At 38.3% G+C, this 22,970-nt stretch overlaps 1 protein-coding gene and 1 pseudogene across 1 annotated transcript; one reads left to right on the plus strand and one right to left on the minus strand.

Annotated features, from left to right (window-relative positions):
• Positions 1-606: 606 nt before the first annotated feature.
• LOC106355422 (putative F-box/LRR-repeat protein At5g02700) lies at positions 607-1,992 on the minus strand. The gene has a single exon (XM_048736869.1). The coding sequence runs from the start codon at positions 1,880-1,882 to the stop codon at positions 959-961; it is 924 nt and encodes a 307-aa protein (XP_048592826.1). The 5' UTR covers positions 1,883-1,992; the 3' UTR covers positions 607-958.
• A 4,065-nt stretch (positions 1,993-6,057) lies between these two features.
• On the plus strand, positions 6,058-8,672 carry LOC106355421 (annotated as a pseudogene).
• The last annotated feature ends 14,298 nt before the right edge of the window (positions 8,673-22,970 follow it).

Here is a 22,970-nt window from a genome sequence, read left to right on the forward strand (position 1 = left end):
TCATATATAGGACAATGACCATCCCAAATAGCCAACTACTAAATCTCACTCGAAATTTAAATAAGAATACTAGATTCAAGACGAAGAGACTGATGCAGTTAATGAGTGATTGCTAGGGTTGACTACAAGGGAGACATTATTGTTGTGAGGAAGTGTCGGAGGCATCTGTAGCAGTTGTGCAAAAAATTCTAAAGCAAGGGGATGAGTAGAGCTATATTGTACAACCATCATCTCTACTGTCTTTGAGTTTCTCAGCACCAATTCCAAGAACGAAGCCAAGAGTTTGGACTCTGCATTCTCACAACGCACCATCGAACCGATTCCCACTGAGGTAGGGATGTTCTGAATATATTCTGATCTCCAGCATTGATCCAGATTCAAACCTTGTAGACTCAAATAGTGGTCATCAAGACCGTGATCCTGTATAGAACACAGAAAAATTATCACAGAGAAAACGAAATATCAGTCCTATATAGATTAGCCCATTAAACAAGTAAATGGCATGGTGCTTGAAATGGTCCTACTCAGGTAGTATTAGTTTGCATGATCTTATTAACATACAAAAAAAATGAGAAGAGGTTTCTAGTAAAATACATCTATGTTGCCCCGGCACGTTGCCTGTGCTATTAGCTTCTTCAGCATAGGTGAATTTTGTAGTAACCTTGTTATACCCGGAATAGCAGATCGAACAAACATTGTTTCAACAATCAAAGTTTGGACGTTGAACGTTGGGAAAAGAATACCTCGTAGCTCGGCCAGAGATAGAATCTAGCAATACGATGATGATACAAGTCAGACATGATCAAAAATATAAATCTCTACAGAATTTAAAAAAAAAAACCATAATACGTACGAACTGTATTTTGTTACAAATTAGTTAACAAGTTGATGTTTTCAACGTATGCGATGGTGCGCTTAGATATGCATTTGGGGTTTTAGGTTTGTAAATAATAAAACCTTAATACGTCAAACAAACAGTTTTAGCCCTTAAATAGACAATACAAGAATGAAAAACATATAATACCTGAAGAAGGGTACTCCCAAAAGTAAGCCTCTCTACATTTTTCAGCTGTTCTAGCATCTTTAGCACCATGATTTGAACAAAATCAGCCACCGGGAGAAAATTTTCATGGATGCAAATTTCAAGACTAGCTTCGATCACAGAGGAGACATCAACTAAAGTACATTGTTCCTCAGAGATTGTTAATTTCAAGTAATGGATCTGCGGCGCTATAATCTCAACATATGAACTTTGGAAACTCAACCTAATCTCAAATCTCCTTAGGCTCAGTGATTTACTCAGATCAAGACGCCGAGGTAAACCACGACAGTAAATCAATTCCAAGGTTTCAAGAATTGGACAGCCAGAGAGAATATTAGCAATGGGTTCACCATAAGAGAAAATGCATGAACTCAGTGTCAAGCTTCTTAGGGATTTCCAAGACACTGTTGTGCATATCACAAAAGCAAGACTCACGGAGAGTTGCTCCAAGGAGGAACTAAGAAAGAAGAAATTTGGACATCTATAATTAAGGAAGGACACAGACAGATTATTCACGCTGCGGGACATAGCCAGCTTGATCCAGCTATTAATCTCGCCTGAAGTGACATAATAGGCGGTAGCAAGACGAAAGCTGGTGATTTTGAGAGCCCTGTAAGATTTTAGGGTTTGGGTTATCACACGAGCCGTCGTTTCCACGCCACGGAAGGAGAGACAAGGTGTCTCGCACCATGCATGCCTCCAACGTCTCGACAAGATGGAAGTTTTTACGGCGAGAATAGTGGGAATAAAGGAGAAAATATGGTGGAGGATGTCATCAGGCATAGAGCTGATGAAATCTCCACTGTCCTCTATTGATGAAGTCTCCTCTCCTTTCAGCATGTCCGAGTAATAGTTTTCGTTTTCTAAGTCTTCCAAATTAATCGATGATGATTCCACTCTTCCCTACCTTGACCCCGATCTCCGAAACACAATCTCCCTAAGCACGGCTAAAACACAGTAAAACAAATCAATTTATTATTCAATGATTTTTTTTATAAAATAGTCTCCCTACCATTTAGGAAAACTAGATATATATTTCTAAAATCTATTTTAAACATAAATTAAAATCTCTGTTTTACTAATTTTATTCTAATAACTGACTGGCGTTTAAAGAAAAACTAAATGAGCTACTATATACCTAATTTTTTTAATATTCATGTTTGCTTCATCTAATTTCTATACCTAAATTTTAAAATATTAATATTATTTTTTAATAAAAATTATTGAATTAGATTTAAAATTTAAATCAGTATTGACAATTAATGTATTTTACAAATTTGGTTTCATCTTTTTATTTATTGAGTGTAAATTTTGATCAAATTCTCCTCTCTAATAATAATCAAAGTATCATTAGCCAGTTAGGATTTGAAATCAAACATTTATTGTAATTATGAATTGAAAAAAATATCAGTAGCGTCAAAAGAATCAGAATCTTGCACAAAAAACCTGAACCGAACCGAACTAAAATATGTCTAAACCATTTGGTTAAATACTTTATTAACCCAAATGGTTTCGTTTAATTTGGTTTTAAGCCGAACCAAACCGACAAAACCGAATTGTTTTTTTTTAATTAGATTATCAAAATATACTAACAATATTAATATTTGAAATATTTAATCATTTAACGTAAACAACTAAACATAGTTTTATACATTTTACTTATAATGAAAACAAGATTCACAAATAAAAATAAAACATGAAAAAGAATCTCATACATTAACATCAAAAAGAAAAAAAAATTACCTATGATATCTATATTATTAAAGTTGAAGTACACATTGAGATTTTTTGGCAATATAGATAGTAGTTAAAAAATTAGTATTGTTTGGAAACATGGATAGTAGTAAGTTAGGAAAAAAAATAATGGGCTTATGCTACTAAAAATTGGAAGTACATTACATTATATTAAAAAGTAATGAGTCTATGTTATTTGATATATAATATATTCAAATTAAAATAATAATTTAAAATTGATTTATATCAAAAATTCATTCAAATATATATATATATATATATATATATATTTAAAATTTGATTTTTACTAACATATTTTCTAATAACTATTATAAAAATGTTTTCAATATATATAAGAAAAATACAATACAAAGCCCAATTTCAAACACCAACTTAAATTATGGTTTTTATATTTCTCATTAAATTTTAAAATATAATATATGTGATTATTTATATGATTGTACGTATAAAATATTATTAATTATAAGAAAACTTATTTGATGGTACGTATAAAATATGATTAATTATATGATAACACATATTTTGTAACCTATGATGACACATATAGGATATATATATAATAGTGATTAGGGGTGGGCGTTCGGGTTTATTTTCGGGTCTTTTTGGGATTTCGTGTTCAGTTCAGATCTTTGAGGATTTGGTTCGGATTTGGATAACCAATTTAAATAGGCTTGGTTTAAATATTTGGATAGAAAATTAATAATTATTTAAGTATTTTTAGAGTTTTGAGTATATCTTAACTATTTAAGATATTTATGTTTGATTATTTGTATATATTTTCAAGCATTTAAGCGAACTTAAAAGTTTACATCATATATATAAGTATTTAAACGAACTTAGAAGTTTACATCATATTTTCAAGTATTTAAGCGAACTTAAAAGTTTACATCATATATTTAAGTATTTACGTTTGATTATTTGTATATATTTATATCATATATATTCTGGATATTTTTATATATATTAAATCTAAAAATAATTAATATATATAAGTATATAAATCTATTTTGGATACCCAAAATACTTCGGTTCGGATCGGATTAGATTTCAGTTCTTCAAATACCAAAATTTTGAATAATTCAGATATTTAATCAATTCCGGTTCAGATTTACTTATTCGGATTGTGATCGGTTCAATTCTTCGAATTCGAGTTTTTTTGACCAACCCTAAATAGTGACAAAAAAATCAAATAACATCATATTTTTAAAAAAAATACATCCGCACAGGCATGCGGGTCAAAACCTAGTTTATATTAAGTTTGAAAGTAATAATATAAAATTACTGGCTTACATCTTCTACATTTTATTTTGATGTTTGACTTTACTTTTAAATATGAAGAAAGTAATAATTTAGTGTCAAATGATGATTTATTTATGTTTTATAAATTATATTTTGTAACCGAACTTGAACAAAACTAAAAATTTAACTCGATTAAACTGAATAGACACAAGCACACAAAAAAAAACCAAACCAAACTAAAACCGAACCAAACACAAACCAAACCGAATACAAACCAAACTAATTTTAATGTTTATACCATAATAAACCGAACCAAATTTAAACTGAACCCGAATTTAAACCGAAATACCCACCCCTATTAGTGTCATGCACAGATCTTTAAAAACTCTGACATCTTAGAAACACCTAAAATAATAATAGCAGATAAAGATTTTATATCATCAACAATTTAGCTTTTAGAACTCTGACAAAGAACAAAAAGAATGAATTAGATTTATTTTTGTATTCTTGTACACAAACAAATAAATCAAAACATATAACATACGATGCATCATTAGATTTAAAGAAAAACTGTTATTTGTTTTGCATACCAAGACCTATTATTGAATATTAAAATTTAAAAATCATGTCACAAAATAACACAATATAAAATTAAATGTCATTTATTCTGTGTGGAGAATATAATATAATATAATTTTTGATGGTTATGATAAGAATGAAGAATAGAGAAGAGATTATTGTGTGGACTGTGGATCCATACCCGTTTTATTGTGCTCGGTAAATAACTAAATAGACTTAGACCATGTGCAATGGGGCTGTTGAATTTTTAATTCAATAGTTGAACTCCCACAATGAACCTGTTGAAAAAATTAAAATGCTTATGTGGATTCAACTGAGTTGAAACTTTTCAACATGTTGAAACACAAAAAACTGAGACCCACAAGTGACATATGTCAATGAGAAAGAAGAGAGAAAATTATATTTTTGATATTTTTTATCCTTCTAATTGTTTGTGATTATTTTTTTTATATAAATAGATTGATTTAATTTATTTTATTTTATATAAAAAATTTTATTTTTCATATTCTACAACTAGAAACTTGTTTTGTTTAATTTGGTTAAAAATATTTTTAATACATAATTCTACTACTTTTTAGTAAACTAGTTTAATTTTTATTACATGCAAAAATATAAAACAAGAAAAAAAATATTTTAAAAGTTAATTATTTTAATTTTATTTTTTATAAAAAATATTGCTGTTAATATTTAGATATTTTTTTATAAAATTTAATATGTAGATATATATGTATACAAAATAAAATTGTGAGGTAAGTAGTTGAATTTTATCAAACAGAACTATTGTAAAAGTTAAAAAAGAATTGTGTGTTGAAAAATGAGGTGGAAAAAAGAGAAGATGATGTGAATGGTTAAAATAAGAATTGAGAGTGTTAGAGCACCCACAATGGTGTTACCCAAAGGGAATCCTTAGAAAAAGTGTATTTTAATTTTTTAAGTATTATTTTTTTTTCTTTTTTAAATTAAAAAAAATATCAATCAATCGTGGATCGCCACATGTCGTGGGGACCCGCAAATAGTGCAAGAATTCACTAAGAAATAATCCTTATTTAGAGATTTTAAAGATTGAATCCTTAATTTTTAGTGGGGTCCGTTGATTATTTAATTATTTTTTCTTAAAGATTTCCATTGCAGGTGCTCTTAAAATTTACAAAAATTGAGAGTGTTAGAATTTACAAAACCATTGTACATGGTCTTAGCTCTTAGGTGAGGTAAACTAACTTGTTCACTTTTTCATTTAAAAGAAATAATCTTCTTTTTGTTTGGCAACTAAAAATAAATAATCTAAATAAATGAAAATAGGTGGGGACAATTTAGAATTTTGTTGACCCTTGCGGTCCATTCCAGAATCTGTTCCTATTGTTTTCTATTGGTCGTAGAGAGAGAACTGTTATAAAAAGAACAGAGAGAACCCTAATACACAATTTTGACAAACATTGTTTATTATGGCGGATAGCGGAGAAAGAAACCGTAGCCAAAGAAAACTGAAACCAGAGACTTCATCGACAGGGGACAGTAGAGACTTCATCAGCTCTATGCCAGATGAGATCCTCCACCATATTATCTCATTTAATACCACCAAACTTGCAGTAAAAACTTCAGTCTTGTCCAGACGATGGAGGCATGTATGGTGCGAGACATCTTGTCTCTCCTTTCGTGGCCTGGAATCTACGGCTCGAGGGATAAACCAAACCCTAATATCCTACAGGTCTCTGAAACTCACAAGTTTTCGTCTTGATAACGCCTATTATGCCACTGCTGCCCGCGAGATTAACCCATGTTTCTCAAGAAAATGTGTGTCAAGAGAGATGTAAGTAAACCAAATAAACTATGTTTTTTTCGGTTTCACGATATAAACTTGTTAGAATATAAATTTAACATGTGGCAGGTGACACCCCTTTCACCAATGTGGGTCCGCCTCTGTAGCTGGATCAAGTTCGCCCGTGTCCTTCCTTAGTTATACTTGTCCACATTTGTTCTTTTTTAGTTCCTCCTTGGAGCAACTCGACTTGAAATTTGCTTTGATTCCCATATGCACAACAGTGTCTTGGAAAATCCTAAGAAACTTGACACTGAGTTCATGCAATTTCTCCTATGATGAATCTATTGCTAGGATTTCAAAAAAAGAATTCACTACTAATATTCTCTCTGGCTGTCCAATTCTTGAAACCTTGGAAGTGATTTACTGTCATGGTTTACCTCGGCGTCTTGATCTGAGTAAGTCACTAAACCTGAGGAGATTGGAAATTAAGTGGACTTGCCAAAGTTCATATCCAGTGGAGATTATAGCGCCGCATATCCATTATTTGAAATTGTCAACCTATAAGGAACCATGTACTTTAGTCGATGTCTCATCTGTGACTAGGCATGGACACGGATCGGATATCCGGATTTTTGAAGGTATTTGTGATTTGTTTCGTATGCCACGGATATCTAATTTTTTTGATTTGCTTTGCTTCGAAAAAATACGGATATTCAAAAAAACAAATATCCGAAAAATAAATAGATATTTACGGATATTTACGAATATTTATGGATATCTCATATGTTTTGATTAATGCAAATAATCTTAAAAATTTGATACAAATTTGTTTCGTAAAATATATTTTTTTTCCATGATATATAAGATAAAAAAATTAAAAGAAATAGTGAATCTACATATTTTATAAAAATTTTAAACTTAGTTAACAATTATAATAAGACAAAACTTAAGAAAAAAATATAATTGTCATAAATTTATTAATTTCCTTTTATGTAATATTTTTATATAAATAATAATAATGTGAATAGAATTTGTCAAATCATATGTTAGAATAAAAATTATATAATTTTATACATTTAAAACTTTAAATATTAAGATATATATATATTTATATATTACCGGATCGGATCGGATATCCGCTTCTCAAAATTTTAATATTTGTGATTTGCTTCGATTTTAACGGATATTGATTTTTAGTATTTGCTTTGCTTCAAAGGTTTACGGATATCCAGAATTTTTGAATCGAATCAAAGAATAACAAATCGAATCAAATTTAACGGATAAAATGTTCAGCCCTATCTGTGACCGAAGCTAGCCTTCAAATTTTCTTCAACAATATTTTTTCTCGGTGGCTGAATTTGTTCAAATCATGGTGCTAAAGATGCTTTGATGATTAATTTTTCACTATTTATACAGTTCGAAGCCAAATGCATATAAGCACATGTTATAAGAAAACATCAATCGTTTTTTCCACTATATTTATACAGTTCTTCTTAAGTTTTTTTGAACAGTAGATATTTATTTTTTGATCATGTCTGACTTTTATCATCGTTTTGCTAGATGCTATCTCTTGCCCAACTCTGTGGTCGTCCTTTCCCAATGCTTAGGGTCCAAACTTTGATTGTTAAAACAATGGCTGTCCGATCTGCTATTCCGGGTATAACAAGGTTACTACAAAATTCACCTGTACTAAAGAAGCTAATAGCACGGGCAATTTGCAGCGGCGCCATCAAAGTATTTTACTAGAAACCTCTTTTCATTTTCTTGTATGTTAATAAGATCATGCAAACTAATGTTAACTGAGTGTGCCATTGCAAGAACTATCCCATTTACGTTTTTACTATATGTATAGGACTGATATTTTGTAAGAAAGAAAAAGAAATTTGTGGAGTTACGTTTTAGTTTTCTCGTTGACTCAAATAGTAGTCAAGATCTTGATCCTGTATAGAACAAAGAAAATCAAGATTTTGGCTACTATTTGAGTCAACCAGGTTTGAATCCGGATCAATGCTGGAGATCAGAATATATTCAGAACTTTCCTACCTCAAAGGGAAAATCTATCCTATGGTGCGTTGTGAGAATGCAGCATCCAAACTCTTCACTTCGCTCATGGAAGTGGGGCTGAGAAACTCAAAGACACTAGAGATGATGGTTGTACAATTTAAATCTACTCCCCTTGCTTTAGAATGTTTTGCACAACTGCTTCAGATGCCTCCAACACTTCCTCACAACAATAATGTATCTATTATACTCAACCCAAACAATTACTCATTAATTGCATCAGTGTCTTTGATTTGAATCTAGTATTCTTATTTAAATTTCAAGTGAAATTTAGTAGTTGGTTATTTAGGATGTTCTTTGTCCTATTATGAAACATACGTGTGTAATTTCAATGATCAAATATTTCTTGGTTTTCTTTGAATTTGTGTTAGTTTAATTAGAATATTTACATAATAGTTTCGGTCCGTTTTTTTTTTTTTTTTTTGATAAAATGTTAAATTTATACCATTTTCGATTTTAAATTGTCACGAACAACTTATTGTGCAGAAAGAAAAGAAAGGAAATTACAACAACCGAACTCAAGGAGGCCTGATATAGGAAAAATAAAACTGCAGCAGGGATAGAGAAGTCTTGAGAGGGAAAGGAGAGGAGGCGATCACGGATAAGGCGATCGAGAGCAAGACGAAGACCCGATGGCAGGCGTGGAGACAGAGGTGAAGATCCTAGCGTTTCGTTCCCTCCAAATAAGGTAGATGGCAGATTGCAGGATGAGCTTGTTTACGGAAGAAGCTTTAGGATCAAGGCGGTTGCGGGAGAGCAGAGCAGCTGCTGAATGAACATCAAGCGGTGGGGCAGGGATAAAAGGCAGTAAAATGCATCCATATACTGTAGTTTTCTCTCTTCATTCCGTGTTCATTATATACTTAGAAATAGAAGTGCTTGTTAAAAGAAACAGAAAGTAAATCCACTTCACAAATCAAGTTATCTGTGCACTCAAAGAAACCATATCAAGCTAGAAAGTAACTAAACGCACTCACTAATGCATGGCTTCAATAAGCTTATTTATTAATTTATTTGTTTATTTTCAATAAGCTTATTTAGAGCTTCCTTTTTTTTTTTGAAACACAAATTGATTAATTAAGAGAGTTAGCTGGGAGCTATGAAAGCATCCTCAACCACCAAAGTACCAGCCACAATCAAAGCAGCCTTTGCTAAAGCATCTGCGATTACATTTCTTTCTCGAGGGATCCAAGAGAAAGATACCGAATCAAAGACTGAAACAAAAGAGTGTATGTCTGCGACCACACTGTAGAGTTCGATTGTCGTTACCCCTCCTGTCACTGCTTTTATCAGTTGCGACGAATCTGACTGGAAGGTCACCGCTTTCACACCTAAGGTCACACATGATTGAACTGCTTCTCTGAGAGCAAGCCCTTCCGCCATCAGTGGTGTAGCAACACGATACACTGGTTTCTTGAAAGAGGAGTTTCCCGCATTTGAGAAGATGACCCATCCCAAACCCGCCTCGTTAGCCTCATAAGACCACGCGGCATCAGATCTTACCACCAGCGATCCCGGGCATGGTGGAGCTAATTCCAAAGGAGTCTGTCTCGAGCCGGGGTTATCGTCTTTCTTAACTTCCACGCCCCATTCTCTTGCAAGTCTTATGGCGGTCGATAAGGTTTCCTCAGGAGAGGCTGAGTGGCCTTCAAACACAAAGTTATTCCGAGCTTTCCAAAGTGACCACAAGATCCACGGAACAAGCGATCCAGTAGTGATACCTGCAGGGGGAAGGCACTTGAGAGCGCAAAGGCTGTCCCAGCTAGACATCAAATCTATAGTTCCGCTGACATCCAGGGTCGTAGCAAGAGGGGCAAGGCGCCAAACTCTTTGAGCAAAACGACAGTGGAACAGGAGATGAACAATAGATTCCGAACAGCTGCAGCGTTTACAGAGAGGGTCTATCGGTACATGTCTCTCTACGAGTCTTTCGCCCACAGGGATTGCTCCTCTAAGTAATTTCCATGAGAAGAGCTTGACCTTTGGCGCGCATGGAAGATTCCAAACGCTATTCTTCCACTTGAATCCACCAGCAATGGCCACGCCCGCCATGTTATCCTCTTTGTTAACTGCAGTATAGTACCCAGATTTTGTTGTATACTCCCCAGATTTTGTGCCTAACCAGACGAGCTTATCCGGAGTCCCGGTAAGGCTTGGTTTGATGCTCGTGATAATGTTTTCATAGGCTGGGAGTAGTAGTTGAATTTTCGCTACCTCCCAGTCCTTTGTTGTATGGTTTATAAGGTCAGCGACCGAAAGCTTCACGTGCGCCTCATTCGGAGGTCCCATGGGTCTCTCTTGACTTGTCAAGCTCAGCCAGGGGTCATCCCAGAGGTTTATCGACTCCCCATTTCCAACCAGCCACCCCAGATTCTGAAGTAAAAGGTCCCTGCCCAATAGCACGCTTCTCCACCCATGCGACATTGTAGATGAAGGATTAGCGTTCAGAATATCGCTCCCCGGGCCATACTTCCCAAAGAGAACCTTCCCTAGCAAGCAATCTGGCTTCTGGTATAATCTCCACCCAATCTTGGCCAGCAGAGCAACATTGAACTCTTGGAAGTCTCGGAGGCCTAACCCACCTGCCGCTTTTGGCTTTGCCATACTTTCCCAAGACACCCACTCCATCTTCCTCTCATTTTCATTGTGATCCCACCAGTACCGTGTCACCGCGGATTGAATTCTTTTACATAGGGAAACCGGCATCATGAAGCTGGACATCGGATAAGAAGGGATTGCAGAGAGCACACTCTGAAGCATTACCAGCTTTCCCGCCGCTGAGAGGTATCGGTTTTTCCAGCTCCGTGCTTTTTGCTTTATCCTGTCAACGACCGAGGAGAAGAGATCTTTTTTACGACGTCCGAACAGCTCGGGTAGTCCCAAATATTTTCCAGCTCCTCCCTCTTTTTCAATTTGCAGTTGAGCTTTGACCATAATCTTTAGACTCGCCGGGGCTTTCTTGGAGAAGGTGATGGCTGATTTTTCCTTGCTGATGCACTGTCCCGAAGCTTGCTCGTAGTCCCTCAAGATGGTTTTTAAAGATGCACAATTCTCCTTATCAGCTTGGAGGAAGAACATTGTATCGTCCGCGAAGAAGATGTGAGACAGGCGAGGGCTGCCCCGAGCAACTTGCAGACCCTGGAGAGAGCCTTCTTCTTGCGCTCTGTTGCATAATCCCGAGAGGACTTCGCTACACATGATGAATATGTAGGGAGAAAGAGGATCACCTTGGCGGAGACCTCTACTCGGTACTACCTTCCCTCTAGGCAAGCCGTTAATGAGGAAGGAGTATGTAACAGATGTGATACATTGCATTATGCATCTAATCCAATCTCGGTGGAATCCCAGCCGAGCCAATACAAGCGAGATAAACTCCCATTCGAGCCGGTCATATGCCTTGCTCATGTCCGTCTTTACCGCCATCGCACACCGCTGCTCCGCTTTAGAGGTTTTGAGGTAGTGGAGGACCTCATGCGTGATGAGGACGTTGTCTCCTATGGCCCGTCCTGGTACGAAGGCGGATTGGTTCTCCGAGATCAGTTTATCCATCAGTGGTTGAAGCCTCCTAGTTAGGATCTTAGAGAAGATCTTGTAATAAACATTACACAAGGCTATCGGTCGGTAGTCCGAGACTTTCTGCGGTTGGGAGATCTTCGGAATGAGCCGTATGTGTGTGCTGTTTATCCCCTCGGGCAATGGCTCTCCCGCGAAGAATCCTTGCACCTCCCTTATAATATCAGGCCCTATCTCATTCCAATGAGTATGGAAGAATCCCGCCGAGAACCCGTCCGGGCCTGGCGCCTTTTCAGCATTGATCGCAAATAAGGCTTCTCTGATCTCGCTTGCTGTCGGAACAGCAATGAGAGCTATGTTTTCCCCCTCAGAGACAATAGGGTTGAGGGCCCGGCGTACTGTTTCTTCCCTATCTCCCGGGTGTGATTCAAACAGCGTTTGGAAATAGTTGCCTATCACCTCCACAATCTCCTCTTCTTTGTGGACCATCTGCCCCTCTTCGTTTTCAAGGACTGAGAAGCCATTAGCTCTTTTCCGGCTTTTAGTTATAGCATGGAAGAAGCCGGTATTACGATCTCCTAGCTTGAGCCAAAGGAGTCTACTCCGCTGTTTCCAGTACTCCTCTTCAGCTAAGTAGGCCGCATTGAGCTTCTCGGAGATCGTTTGGATCAGGACGGTATCATTTGCTGGGCTGGAGAGAGCCGCATCAAGCTCTCGTTTCTGCTGCTCTATAATTCTCTGGCTATTGCGTTGTTGCGTTTTGTTCCACTCTGAGATCGCACTTCGGGTTGAGCTGAGTTTCTCGCTGACTGAGGAGTTGACCGAATCGCGCCATGAATCAGATATCACTTTCTTCGCTTCTTCATTGTTGCACAGTCTGCGATCATAACGGAACATGCCCCTCCTCCTCCTGTTTCCTCTATCAAAAAAGGATATAAGGGGTTTATGATCAGAGCTCTCGAAGCCGAGATATTCGCACCGAGCCGTCGGGTAGCATTCCGCCCATTGGGTGTTAGAAACTGCTCTGTCCAACCTGCACCGTACAAGGTGATCTCCTCGCTTTCCTCGCCATGACAGGAAGTCTCCTGAGTGTTGGAGATCAAACAGATCCCCCTCCGAAAAGAAGGTACGGAGGTCAGAGTAAGATCCCTCTGTTCTTTCCGTTCCACCATCTTTTTCTGCACCATTTATAAGGTCATTGAAGTCACCGGTTACGAACCAAGGTTCATCCCTTCCTACAGCTTTAGTAACCAGATGGTCCCATAATAAATTCCGTTGATTTCTGTCGGTGCTACCATGGACAAAAGAAGAGTAGAAAGACTTTCCTTCAAAAGCTACAAATGTGTCTATTACATGGGCATTTGATTCTAGAATTTGGAGATTCAACTCTTGTTTCCAGAAGAGTCCTAACCCTCCTGCTCCATGACCCGTTGGAGAGACCAGGTGGTGACAATCATACTTCAGGCGGAGATGCTCGAGCTTTTTCAGTACCACTTCATCGGGATTTTTCGATTCCATTATGAAGATAATATCAGGATCATACTTCTTTGATATCTCTCCTAGGCGTCGAACTGTCCGGGGATTCCCCAACCCCTGACAGTTCCAACTAGCAATCGCTAAGGAGCGAGGCTGGATGGAATCCGAAAATCCATCCGACGTCGCGTAGACTTTGGTATTAAGTTGACCAAGGGAGTATTTTCCGAGGCTGTGGGCTGTCGTTCCTGCTGTGCACCTGCTCGAGAGGTTCCTCCTGTCTTCGCTCTACCTGTCTTTTTCTTTATTGTTGTTGTACCCTCTGAGTCTGCAGTGATCTTCCGGCGAATTGGAGAAGGCTTTTGTGTAACCTTTCTCTTACTTGCTATTACTCTTGTTTTGGAGCTAGGATTTTCCCCTGTATTCTTCCTTGGGCCAGGAGGGCGGCCTGGCTTCCTCTTAGTCGGCTCTGGCTCCGGTACAACCCGTGTCTCCGCATTCTCAAGGTTTAAAGGTCCTAGCCGCAGGGGGGCTGGAACTCTTTCAGTTGTTGTCACTGTCTGGATTTCGCTCCTCTCGTTGCTGAGCTGGCCTAGCTCCAAGGGAGGGGGGCCTAGTCGAAGAGTTGCTGGTAGTCTTTCCCGGTTGTCTGTGCTGAGATCTGCAGAAGATTTCCTTCTATCAGTAGAGTGGGATTGGGGAGCCGGTCCTAATCTCTGGGAGGCTGAGCGGCGCTCCGGAGTGGCATTGGCTGGGGTATTGTCCTTGCTGATCGTATTGTTAGATGCTTGCAGCATATGGAGGGCAGCTTCTTCTAGCTCACCTCTCTCCTCAGCCTGTCTCACCCTTTCAATTCTTGCCTCTCTTTCTGTCGGGTCAGCGGCTCTAGTATACTGTAACATGACGTCCCTAACTTCACCTATAGCCGCTTGTAGGGCAGCATGTGGTACTGAGTTCAAATCGTTTTCATTTTCCGGGGGATTCCCCCCTTTGGCTGGTCTGCTCAGCTGCTTGGAAACACTAGATCCTGTATCTTTTGTATCTATTCCTTTTCTAGGAACCTCCCGATAGTAGCTTCTGTTCGGGGGGGGAGGAAGGTAACGCTGGCTTTCAGAAGTTCGATAAGAATGTGTGGATCTGTCACCTACTCCTCTGGCTCTCTCCCTAGCTTGATTCGACCGGCGATATGAGCTCCTTTCTTGCCAGGTTTTTGGTTGATCTTTATATGCTCTGTGGTGCAGCGTTTCTCTTAAGTCCTTCGAAGGTCTTTTTTCAAAGTTTTGTCTCTGGTTAGAGGCTGAGAACTGGAAAGGGGCTGTACTTCGCTGGCCTCTTTCTCTGTGGCTAGGCTCATTATGAGCTGAAGCGAGGGAAGCTTCTCTGGCAGAGCCCGCTTCCTGGCCTGAGTGGCTGACTGGTTTGCTTCTAGTTTCCTCTTGGGACGTCTTCAGAGCTCTTGCTTCTGCCCTAGCCACAAGGCATTCTTTTAGTTCATGGTCAAGTCGATGGCATTTGGTGCAGTGCTTATCCAAGCGCTCATACACCAGAGTAGTAATAACCTCGTCTCCGTTTGGATACTCCACGACAGATTCTTTGATTAATGGGAGCAGGCCATCGATGTGGACTCTCATTCTAGCGGTAAGGGGAGTGATTTCAGCCTTCTCGTACATCCCGATATCTGCCCCTATACATCTAAGGGTAGGTTCTGTCCAAAGATGAACAGGGAGTCCTTGAACCTTAATCCAAAAAGGAATAAGGGAAGGGAAGCTGGGGGAAACCGTAGGTTCCCAGCGCTGCAAAATGATCATCCATCTTGCATAGTGGTATGGGCGCTGCTCTAATACCGCTAGCAGATCAGTTTCTCGTTCAAACTGGAATTGAAATAGTCCATTGCCTAGGTCAGCTCCAACCGGCTTGAACTCTGTTTTCCAGTGCTCCGTGAAAAAGGGTATTAACGACCAGACTTTCTGTGCTGTCTTGTTTGTTACTCTACCGATAAGGGTGAGTGAATGTTTGCGAAGTAATTCCGAGTTGTCTGGGAGGGGAACCCTCACACGAGCAGAGCGAGATGGTTGTTGAGACCCTAGGTCTAGCCCCTTCCCTTTTTCTGCAGAGGAGATCCGACGGTGGGCCATGGCTTAGAGGAAGGATAGTCTAGATGTGGACCGTAGATATCGCTTAGGGGAATCCCCCGAAGTCAACACCACACACCCTTGACCGGGAAGATCTGGTTAGGAAGAGGGTTAACTGAGGTTGCCTCTAGAAAGCTTTTTGTAAGACTGATAAAAAACGCAGAACCGGGAATCCACAGTGGAATTTGTGAAGGAGATAGGCTGAGTTCCTTCAGGAAGTTCTTTGTAGTCCCTTTGGACAGAGGGTTTGAGAGCTTAGTGCTGATGGTCCTTCCTGCTTCATTGTCGGTTTGGGGTGAGTTCCGTCGTCGGTGAGGAGTCTGTTGGCGGAGGTAGTCGGACCTGTCGACCGGAGTCGCAGGTGGAACCCGGTGATGGACCGTCAGAAGCTTTGATGGACCAAAGGATACTTCTAAAAGAGGGAATTTTTGAATTGGCAGAAAGGTATCTCAGGTCCTGCACCAATCAGAAGGGAGTGACCGCTGGATCTTAGGCTGGGGGACCGGTGGGACCGAAAGCTAAAGACTTATCTCGCACGCAGTGCCTGGGAGAGAATTTTTTAGACTATTATTTAGAGCTTCCATAACCACTTTTTACCATTATCATCCTCTTGAAGAAACATTATAACTGTGTCATAAGAACTGGCCGGTTCTTGGGATGCTTCTGCGGCTCTGCACTTGGCGTTCCATCGATCGGAGGTTCTCGAGAACTTTGACTTGATGTTCCATCGGAATTTATAAATAATTTCACTTACAGAAATTAAACTATATGTATTTGAATTTTGAGTGAAATATAATAAGCTGAATCATCCTTCGAATAAATAATTTTTTAGAGTATATCTTAATAGTTAAGTTTGTAGATTCTATTTCGGTTGTTGCAAAATAGTCACATCGCTTGTATTAAGAGATTCAAAAATCGCGTAGTAGATCCGTCCCACATTATAAAAGATTAATATATAAAAAATTAAAGTTTGACTCCGTGTATTCGTTTATTTCTTAACAAATTTTAAAATAATTAATGTTCTATTTCTGTATTATCGTTTCAATCCATTTGTTTAATTTTTAATACGGGTTTCATTGTCCTACAAATATAAAAGGCCTTTAACGAGCTTTTCAAAGTTCAGATATATACCCCAAATCGTATATGATTGTTCTAACTTTACTGTGACCTTAATTTTAACTTTGACTTTGGTATTACCAATACTAACGAGATAGTTCACAAAATACCGTTTTCAGTATTGAAAGTTTATCGTTAATTTCTATGAAACACCTCACGGCTAACGGATGTGGATTTTATAGAAACTCCGTTACTTTCACAGATTAATAATGCCCACAGACAACGTATGATCTTTCTATAACAGTGTGAGTTGTACAAAAGCGACACCACATTCAGTTAACAGATATTTCAATATATGTATATAAAGATACATCAATTAGCAAGCAATAATCAACTTATATATTGGATTATAATCTGTTTGTTCAAACCTAACTTCTTGCTTTTTGTCTTTATATACGTATAGACGAAATGTTGTATTAGTACAACTAGAAAGTATGATTTTCGTATAAATATTTCTGTAAATACAAGCGGGAAACATCATACACAAACTTAATTTTCCTTTTAACATTTGTCAAATCTTATTTAAACACCACAAATGTTGAATAGTAATCAAACACAAATGATTGTGATTTCATTAGAAGAAAACCCACTACCATATTCAAACACATAATCTTATTATGTATGCGGGTTAATTTTAAACAACGCCCACATTTTTGCCAGTCCTAATCTCCTCGCTCTGGTCATGTGCGGAGGGGTGCACTGATTGAGAAACTACAGGTACGGATTGGTGTACATTGTCCTACCTTTTCTTTTGGTTTTATGCACATTGTCCTACCATTAACATATATATGTTTATGTAAATATCTATATATTTTTTAAGTTCAAAAAGATATCATATATTTTATCAGGGAACATAGATATCCACAGTATTTAAACATATGAGTTGACGTCTCATGTCTCCTCCCTGTTGAGATAAGCTTGAAGATTAAAGAAACTTGAGGAGCAAGTAAAAGACCTAATCCTATTTAGATAGAGTTACATAATATATTTAGGAGTTATCTAGATATGCTTGTTAAATAGGATTAGGAAAATATAATCTCTATATAAAGGATATGTCAAAGTGTGACATAACTTAAGGATTAGAGATTGTGAGTTTGAGAGCTTGTGGTTTTGAGTTAGTTTCCACAAGAGATTAATAAAGAAGAGTTAGTTCTTTATATTCAGATACTTTCAATCTTTGATTCTAGATTTGGTATCAGAGCTAGAAGAGAAAGATGAGTGGTGAGATCGTTGTTACGGATGCAAAACCAAAAGAAGGAGGTGGAACCTCGATTAAGTGCCCTATGCTTACACAAACAAATTATACGGTTTGGGAGATAAGAATGAAGATCGCGTTGAAAGTTCATAAGGTGTGGGAAGCAGTCGAAGTAGAAACCCTCGAAGGAGACAAAAATAATATGGCCATAGCCCTTCTGTTCCAGTCAATACCAGAGTCGCTAATTCTACAAGTAGGTGAACTCAACACGGCAAAGAAAGTCTGGGAAGCTATAAAAACTCGACATGTTGGGGCAGAGAGAGTCAGGGAGGCAAGGTTGCAGACATTAATGTCTGAATTCGAAAGATTAAAGATGAAAGACACGGAGAAGATAGATGACTTTAGCGGGAAGCTATCAGAGATTGCGTCAAAATCTGCAGCTTTAGGAGTGAATATAGAAGAACCTAAGCTAGTTAAGAAATTCTTGACAAGCTTTCCAAGGAGAAAGTATATACACATCGTTGCCTCACTCGAACAAGTGTTAAACCTCAACGATACTCGTTTTGAAGACATCATTGGCCGGTTGAAAGCCTATGAAGAGCGTATTGGTGAAGAAGAGGAACAACAAGAAGAGCAAAACAAATTGATGTATGCAAATTCTGAGTCTAACCGAGATTATAACAGAAACTATCGAGGTAGAGGAAGAGGAGGCCGGTCATATTACAGAGGACGAGGAAGAGGAAGGTACAATGGAGAAAGAGATACTTCGAGAATCATGTGCTATCGTTGTGATAAGATGGGTCATTACGCCACAGACTGTCCGGACCGTCTACTCAAGCTCCAAGAAGCTCAAGAGAATGATAACAATGACACACAAGATGCAGATGAGTTAATGATGCACGAAGTTGTATACCTCAATGAGAAGAACTGCATACCCGAGAAGTACGAGACAAACACTGATACGGCAGACGTGTGGTACCTAGACAACGGAGCCAGTAACCACATGACAGGAGATCAAAGGTATTTCTCATCTTTGGATAATAGAATCACAGGGAAAGTAAGGTTCGGGGATGACTCAAAGATCGACATAAAGGGAAAAGGTACTATCTCATTCACTGATCTTAATGGAGAAGCAAGGAAGATGAATGATGTATACTTCATTCCCGATCTGCGAAGCAACATTATCAGCCTCGGTCAGGCAACAGAATCAGGTTGTGATATAAGACTGAAGGATGACAATCTGACGATGCGTGATCAGCAAGGTAAGATACTCGTGACGGCAAAAAGATCAAAGAATCGACTTTATAAGGTCCGTATGGGAATCAGAGATACAACACAACTTCACTTAAGCCAGATAAGCGAGTCAAATAGGTGGCACTATAGACTTGGACATGTAAACACGGCTACAATGAAATTGATGATCCAAAAGGAACTGGTACTTGGAGTTCCTAATGTTGCAGTCTCAAAGGAACTGTGCTCTTCATGCCTGCTCGGAAAGCAAGCAAGACAAGTCTTCCCACAAGCGACGATATATAGAGCAACCAAACCACTCGAACTAGTGCATGGAGATCTCTGTGGACCCATCACACCAAGCACTCCAGGAGGAAAACGGTACATATTTGTTGTGATTGATGATCACACACGTTACATGTGGTCAATTCTTCTTGCAGAGAAAGGTGAAGCATTCGAAAAATTCAAAAGGCTAAAGGAGTTGATAGAGCAAGAAGTCGGAGAATCTATAATCACTTTCAGAACAGATCGCGGTGGAGAATTCACCTCTGGAGAATTCAATACTTTCTGTGAAGAAAAGGGAATAAAGAGACACCTCACAGCACCATATACTCCTCAGCAGAACGGAGTGGTAGAGAGAAGAAACAGGACGTTAATGGAGATGTCAAGGAGCCTCCTGAAGCATATGCACATGCCAAACTATCTCTGGGGGGAATCAGTGAGGCACGCAACGTACCTGATCAATCGGATAGCAACAAGATCACTCAAGGATCAAACCCCTTACGAAGTTCTGCGAGGTCGAAAGCCAAACATCAACCATCTTCGAGTTTTTGGGTGCATAGGCTATACAAAGGTTGATAGAGTTCATCTAAGGAAGTTAGACGACAGATCACGTGTGCTTGTTCATCTTGGAACAGAGCCAGGGTCTAAAGCGTATAGACTATATGACCCTGATACAAAGAAAATTGTGGTGTCTCGTGATGTTATCTTCGATGAAACCAAAGGATGGAACTGGAAGAAGATCGATGGTGACACAAATAATTACAATGACTTTGAAGTTGTGCTAGGCGAATTTGGTAATCACGGGATCTCTAGAGCATGTGAAACCGTCAACAACGATCAACATGTAACAGAACAGAGTAGAGGAGAAGATGATGATACTGAAAGAGATGAGAATGATCCAGAGAAAAGGGATACTCAAGAAGAAAGAGAAGAGAACGACAGTGATCATGAAGAAATACCACTGAGAAGGAGTGAACGAGTAACTAAGGCGCCAAAATACCTTGATGATTACGTTCTGATGGCAGATGAGGAAGGAGAGATGTTACTATTGTGCTTAAATGATGAACCAAGCAACTTTGTGGAGGCAAGCGAGCTTAAGGAATGGATCGATGCGTGCGTAGATGAGTTAGCCTCTATAGAGAAGAATGAAGTGTGGACGCTAGTTGAGCTACCAAGTGGTACAAAACCAATAGGGCTCAGATGGATTTTTAAAATCAAGCGAAACTCAGATGGGTCTATCAAGAAGTACAAGGCTCGTCTTGTGGCAAAGGGCTACGTACAGCAATATGGAGTAGACTTCGAGGAAGTATTTGCACCCGTAGCTCGACTTGAAACCATCAGACTACTTGTTAGTATTGCAGCAACCTATGGATGGGAGGTCCATCACCTAGATGTCAAAACGGCATTCCTACACGGAGAACTTAATGAGGTTGTCTACGTAAATCAGCCGGAAGGATTTGAGGTAAAAGGAAGTGAGACGAAGGTTTATAAACTTCACAAGGCGTTGTATGGTTTGAAGCAGGCTCCAAGAGCATGGAACCATAAATTGAATCAGATTCTACTTGAGCTTGGGTTTAGGAAGTGCACCAAGGAGGCCTCGGTGTATAGAAAGACAGTTAATTCAAGTATACTTGTGGTGGCTGTTTATGTCGACGATTTGTTTGTAACCGGAGCTGATAAGAAGATCATTGACGTGTTTAAAACAGAGATGGCCTCTAAGTTTGATATGAGCGACCTTGGTAAACTAAGTTACTATCTAGGGATTGAAGTGAGTCAAGAAGTGGGACGCATAACTCTAAATCAAAGACGATATGCACTGAAGATCCTAGAAGAAAGTGGCATGAAGAACTGCAACTTATCCCACACACCAATGGAGAGTGGACTTAAGCTGGCTAAATCAGTCGATGAAGCTGATGTTGATGCTACAAAGTATCGAAGAAACGTGGGATGTTTGAGGTATCTCTTGCACACTAGGCCGGATCTCTCTTTCACTGTCGGAGTTCTAAGTCGATATATGCAATGGCCAAAACAGTCACATGAAGCAGCCATGAAACATTGTCTGAGATACTTGAAAGGGACGACATCACTTGGTCTTATATTCACAAGATCGTCACCAAAGATCCCCAAGATCATAGGCTATAGTGATAGTAGTCACAACATCGATCCGGACGATGGAAGAAGCACTGCAGGTCACATATTTTACCTTGGAGAGAGCTTGATCACATGGTGTTCCGTCAAACAAGAAACGGTAGCGTTGTCAAGTTGCGAAGCTGAGTTCATGGCCGGTACAGAGGCAGCTAAACAGGCCATATGGTTGCAAGAGCTACTAAGTGAGGTTATGGATCAAGCAGTCGAGAAGGCAGTGATCAGAATTGACAATCAATCCGCTATAGCCCTCACTAAAAATCCAGTATTTCATGGCAGAAGCAAACACATTCACTCAAGGTATCATTTCATTAGAGAATGTGTTGAGCAAGGGAAAATCATTGTGGAGCACGTTTCCGGTGATCTACAAAAGGCAGACATCTTGACTAAAGCCCTTGGAAGAGTCAAGTTCAAGGAGATGAAGGATTTGATTGGAATGCAAGATTTGGAGAAAAATGATTTCAAGCTTAAGGGGGAGAATGTTGAGATAAGCTTGAAGATTAAAGAAACTTGAGGAGCAAGTAAAAGACCTAATCCTATTTAGATAGAGTTACATAATATATTTAGGAGTTATCTAGATATGCTTGTTAAATAGGATTAGGAAAATATAATCTCTATATAAAGGATATGTCAAAGTGTGACATAACTTAAGGATTAGAGATTGTGAGTTTGAGAGCTTGTGGTTTTGAGTTAGTTTCCACAAGAGATTAATAAAGAAGAGTTAGTTCTTTATATTCAGATACTTTCAATCTTTGATTCTAGACTCCCCACATCAACTTTTACCGTTCCTGCGCCTCCAGTATAGAGTTATAACCCCTATTCGAACCGAAGCTATGTTTATTAAATATATATCTGCCCCACTTTCATTTTAACTAGTCATTTGTAAAAACCAGGTTAATATATATTTAAGATATCAATAACTTATAACTTGGTCCGGAGATGCTAGACTTTGTCTATTCTTACAAGTTACAACATAATATCTTTTTTTTAGAGCAAATTTGCAACATAATATCTTTCATTGAAGCAATAGAAGAATAGATTCTTTTATTTTAGGGTCACAATAACAAACAGTATTGTTCTCTACGCGCCAATAAGTCCCATAATCAATAGTAGTGAAAACATTTTCATTTTATTTTAGGGTTCTGTTACGAACAAGAACAAAAACAAAAACAAACAAAAACAAAAAAAATCGTTGAAAAAGATGAGAGTAAGTTTTAAAAACTACCGATTCAAGCGTAATAATACAAGAGTCAAATTCGAGACTAAGACCACTAAATAACACACTTTAATCAGTTGTTTTGTTGCACAAAAAAATCAGTTGTTTTAAAATATGAACTTATTTAAAATGCACTGGGTCTTAGATCATCTGTTCTTCAGATTAAGACTGTATATCACATCTTCGATCCCCGGACAATTTGCATCTTAATTGTTCGTAATGCAAGTTTGAGG

The sequence above is a fragment of the Brassica napus genome, chromosome A7 (genome assembly GCF_020379485.1).
Source record: "Brassica napus cultivar Da-Ae chromosome A7, Da-Ae, whole genome shotgun sequence".
NCBI lineage: Eukaryota > Viridiplantae > Streptophyta > Magnoliopsida > Brassicales > Brassicaceae > Brassica > Brassica napus.

What these genes read in the sequence shown, in the direction of transcription:
- LOC106355422 (XM_048736869.1), bottom strand. Translation starts at nt 1,882, where the DNA reads ATGCTGAAAGGAGAGGAGACTTCATCAATAGAGGACAGTGGAGATTTC.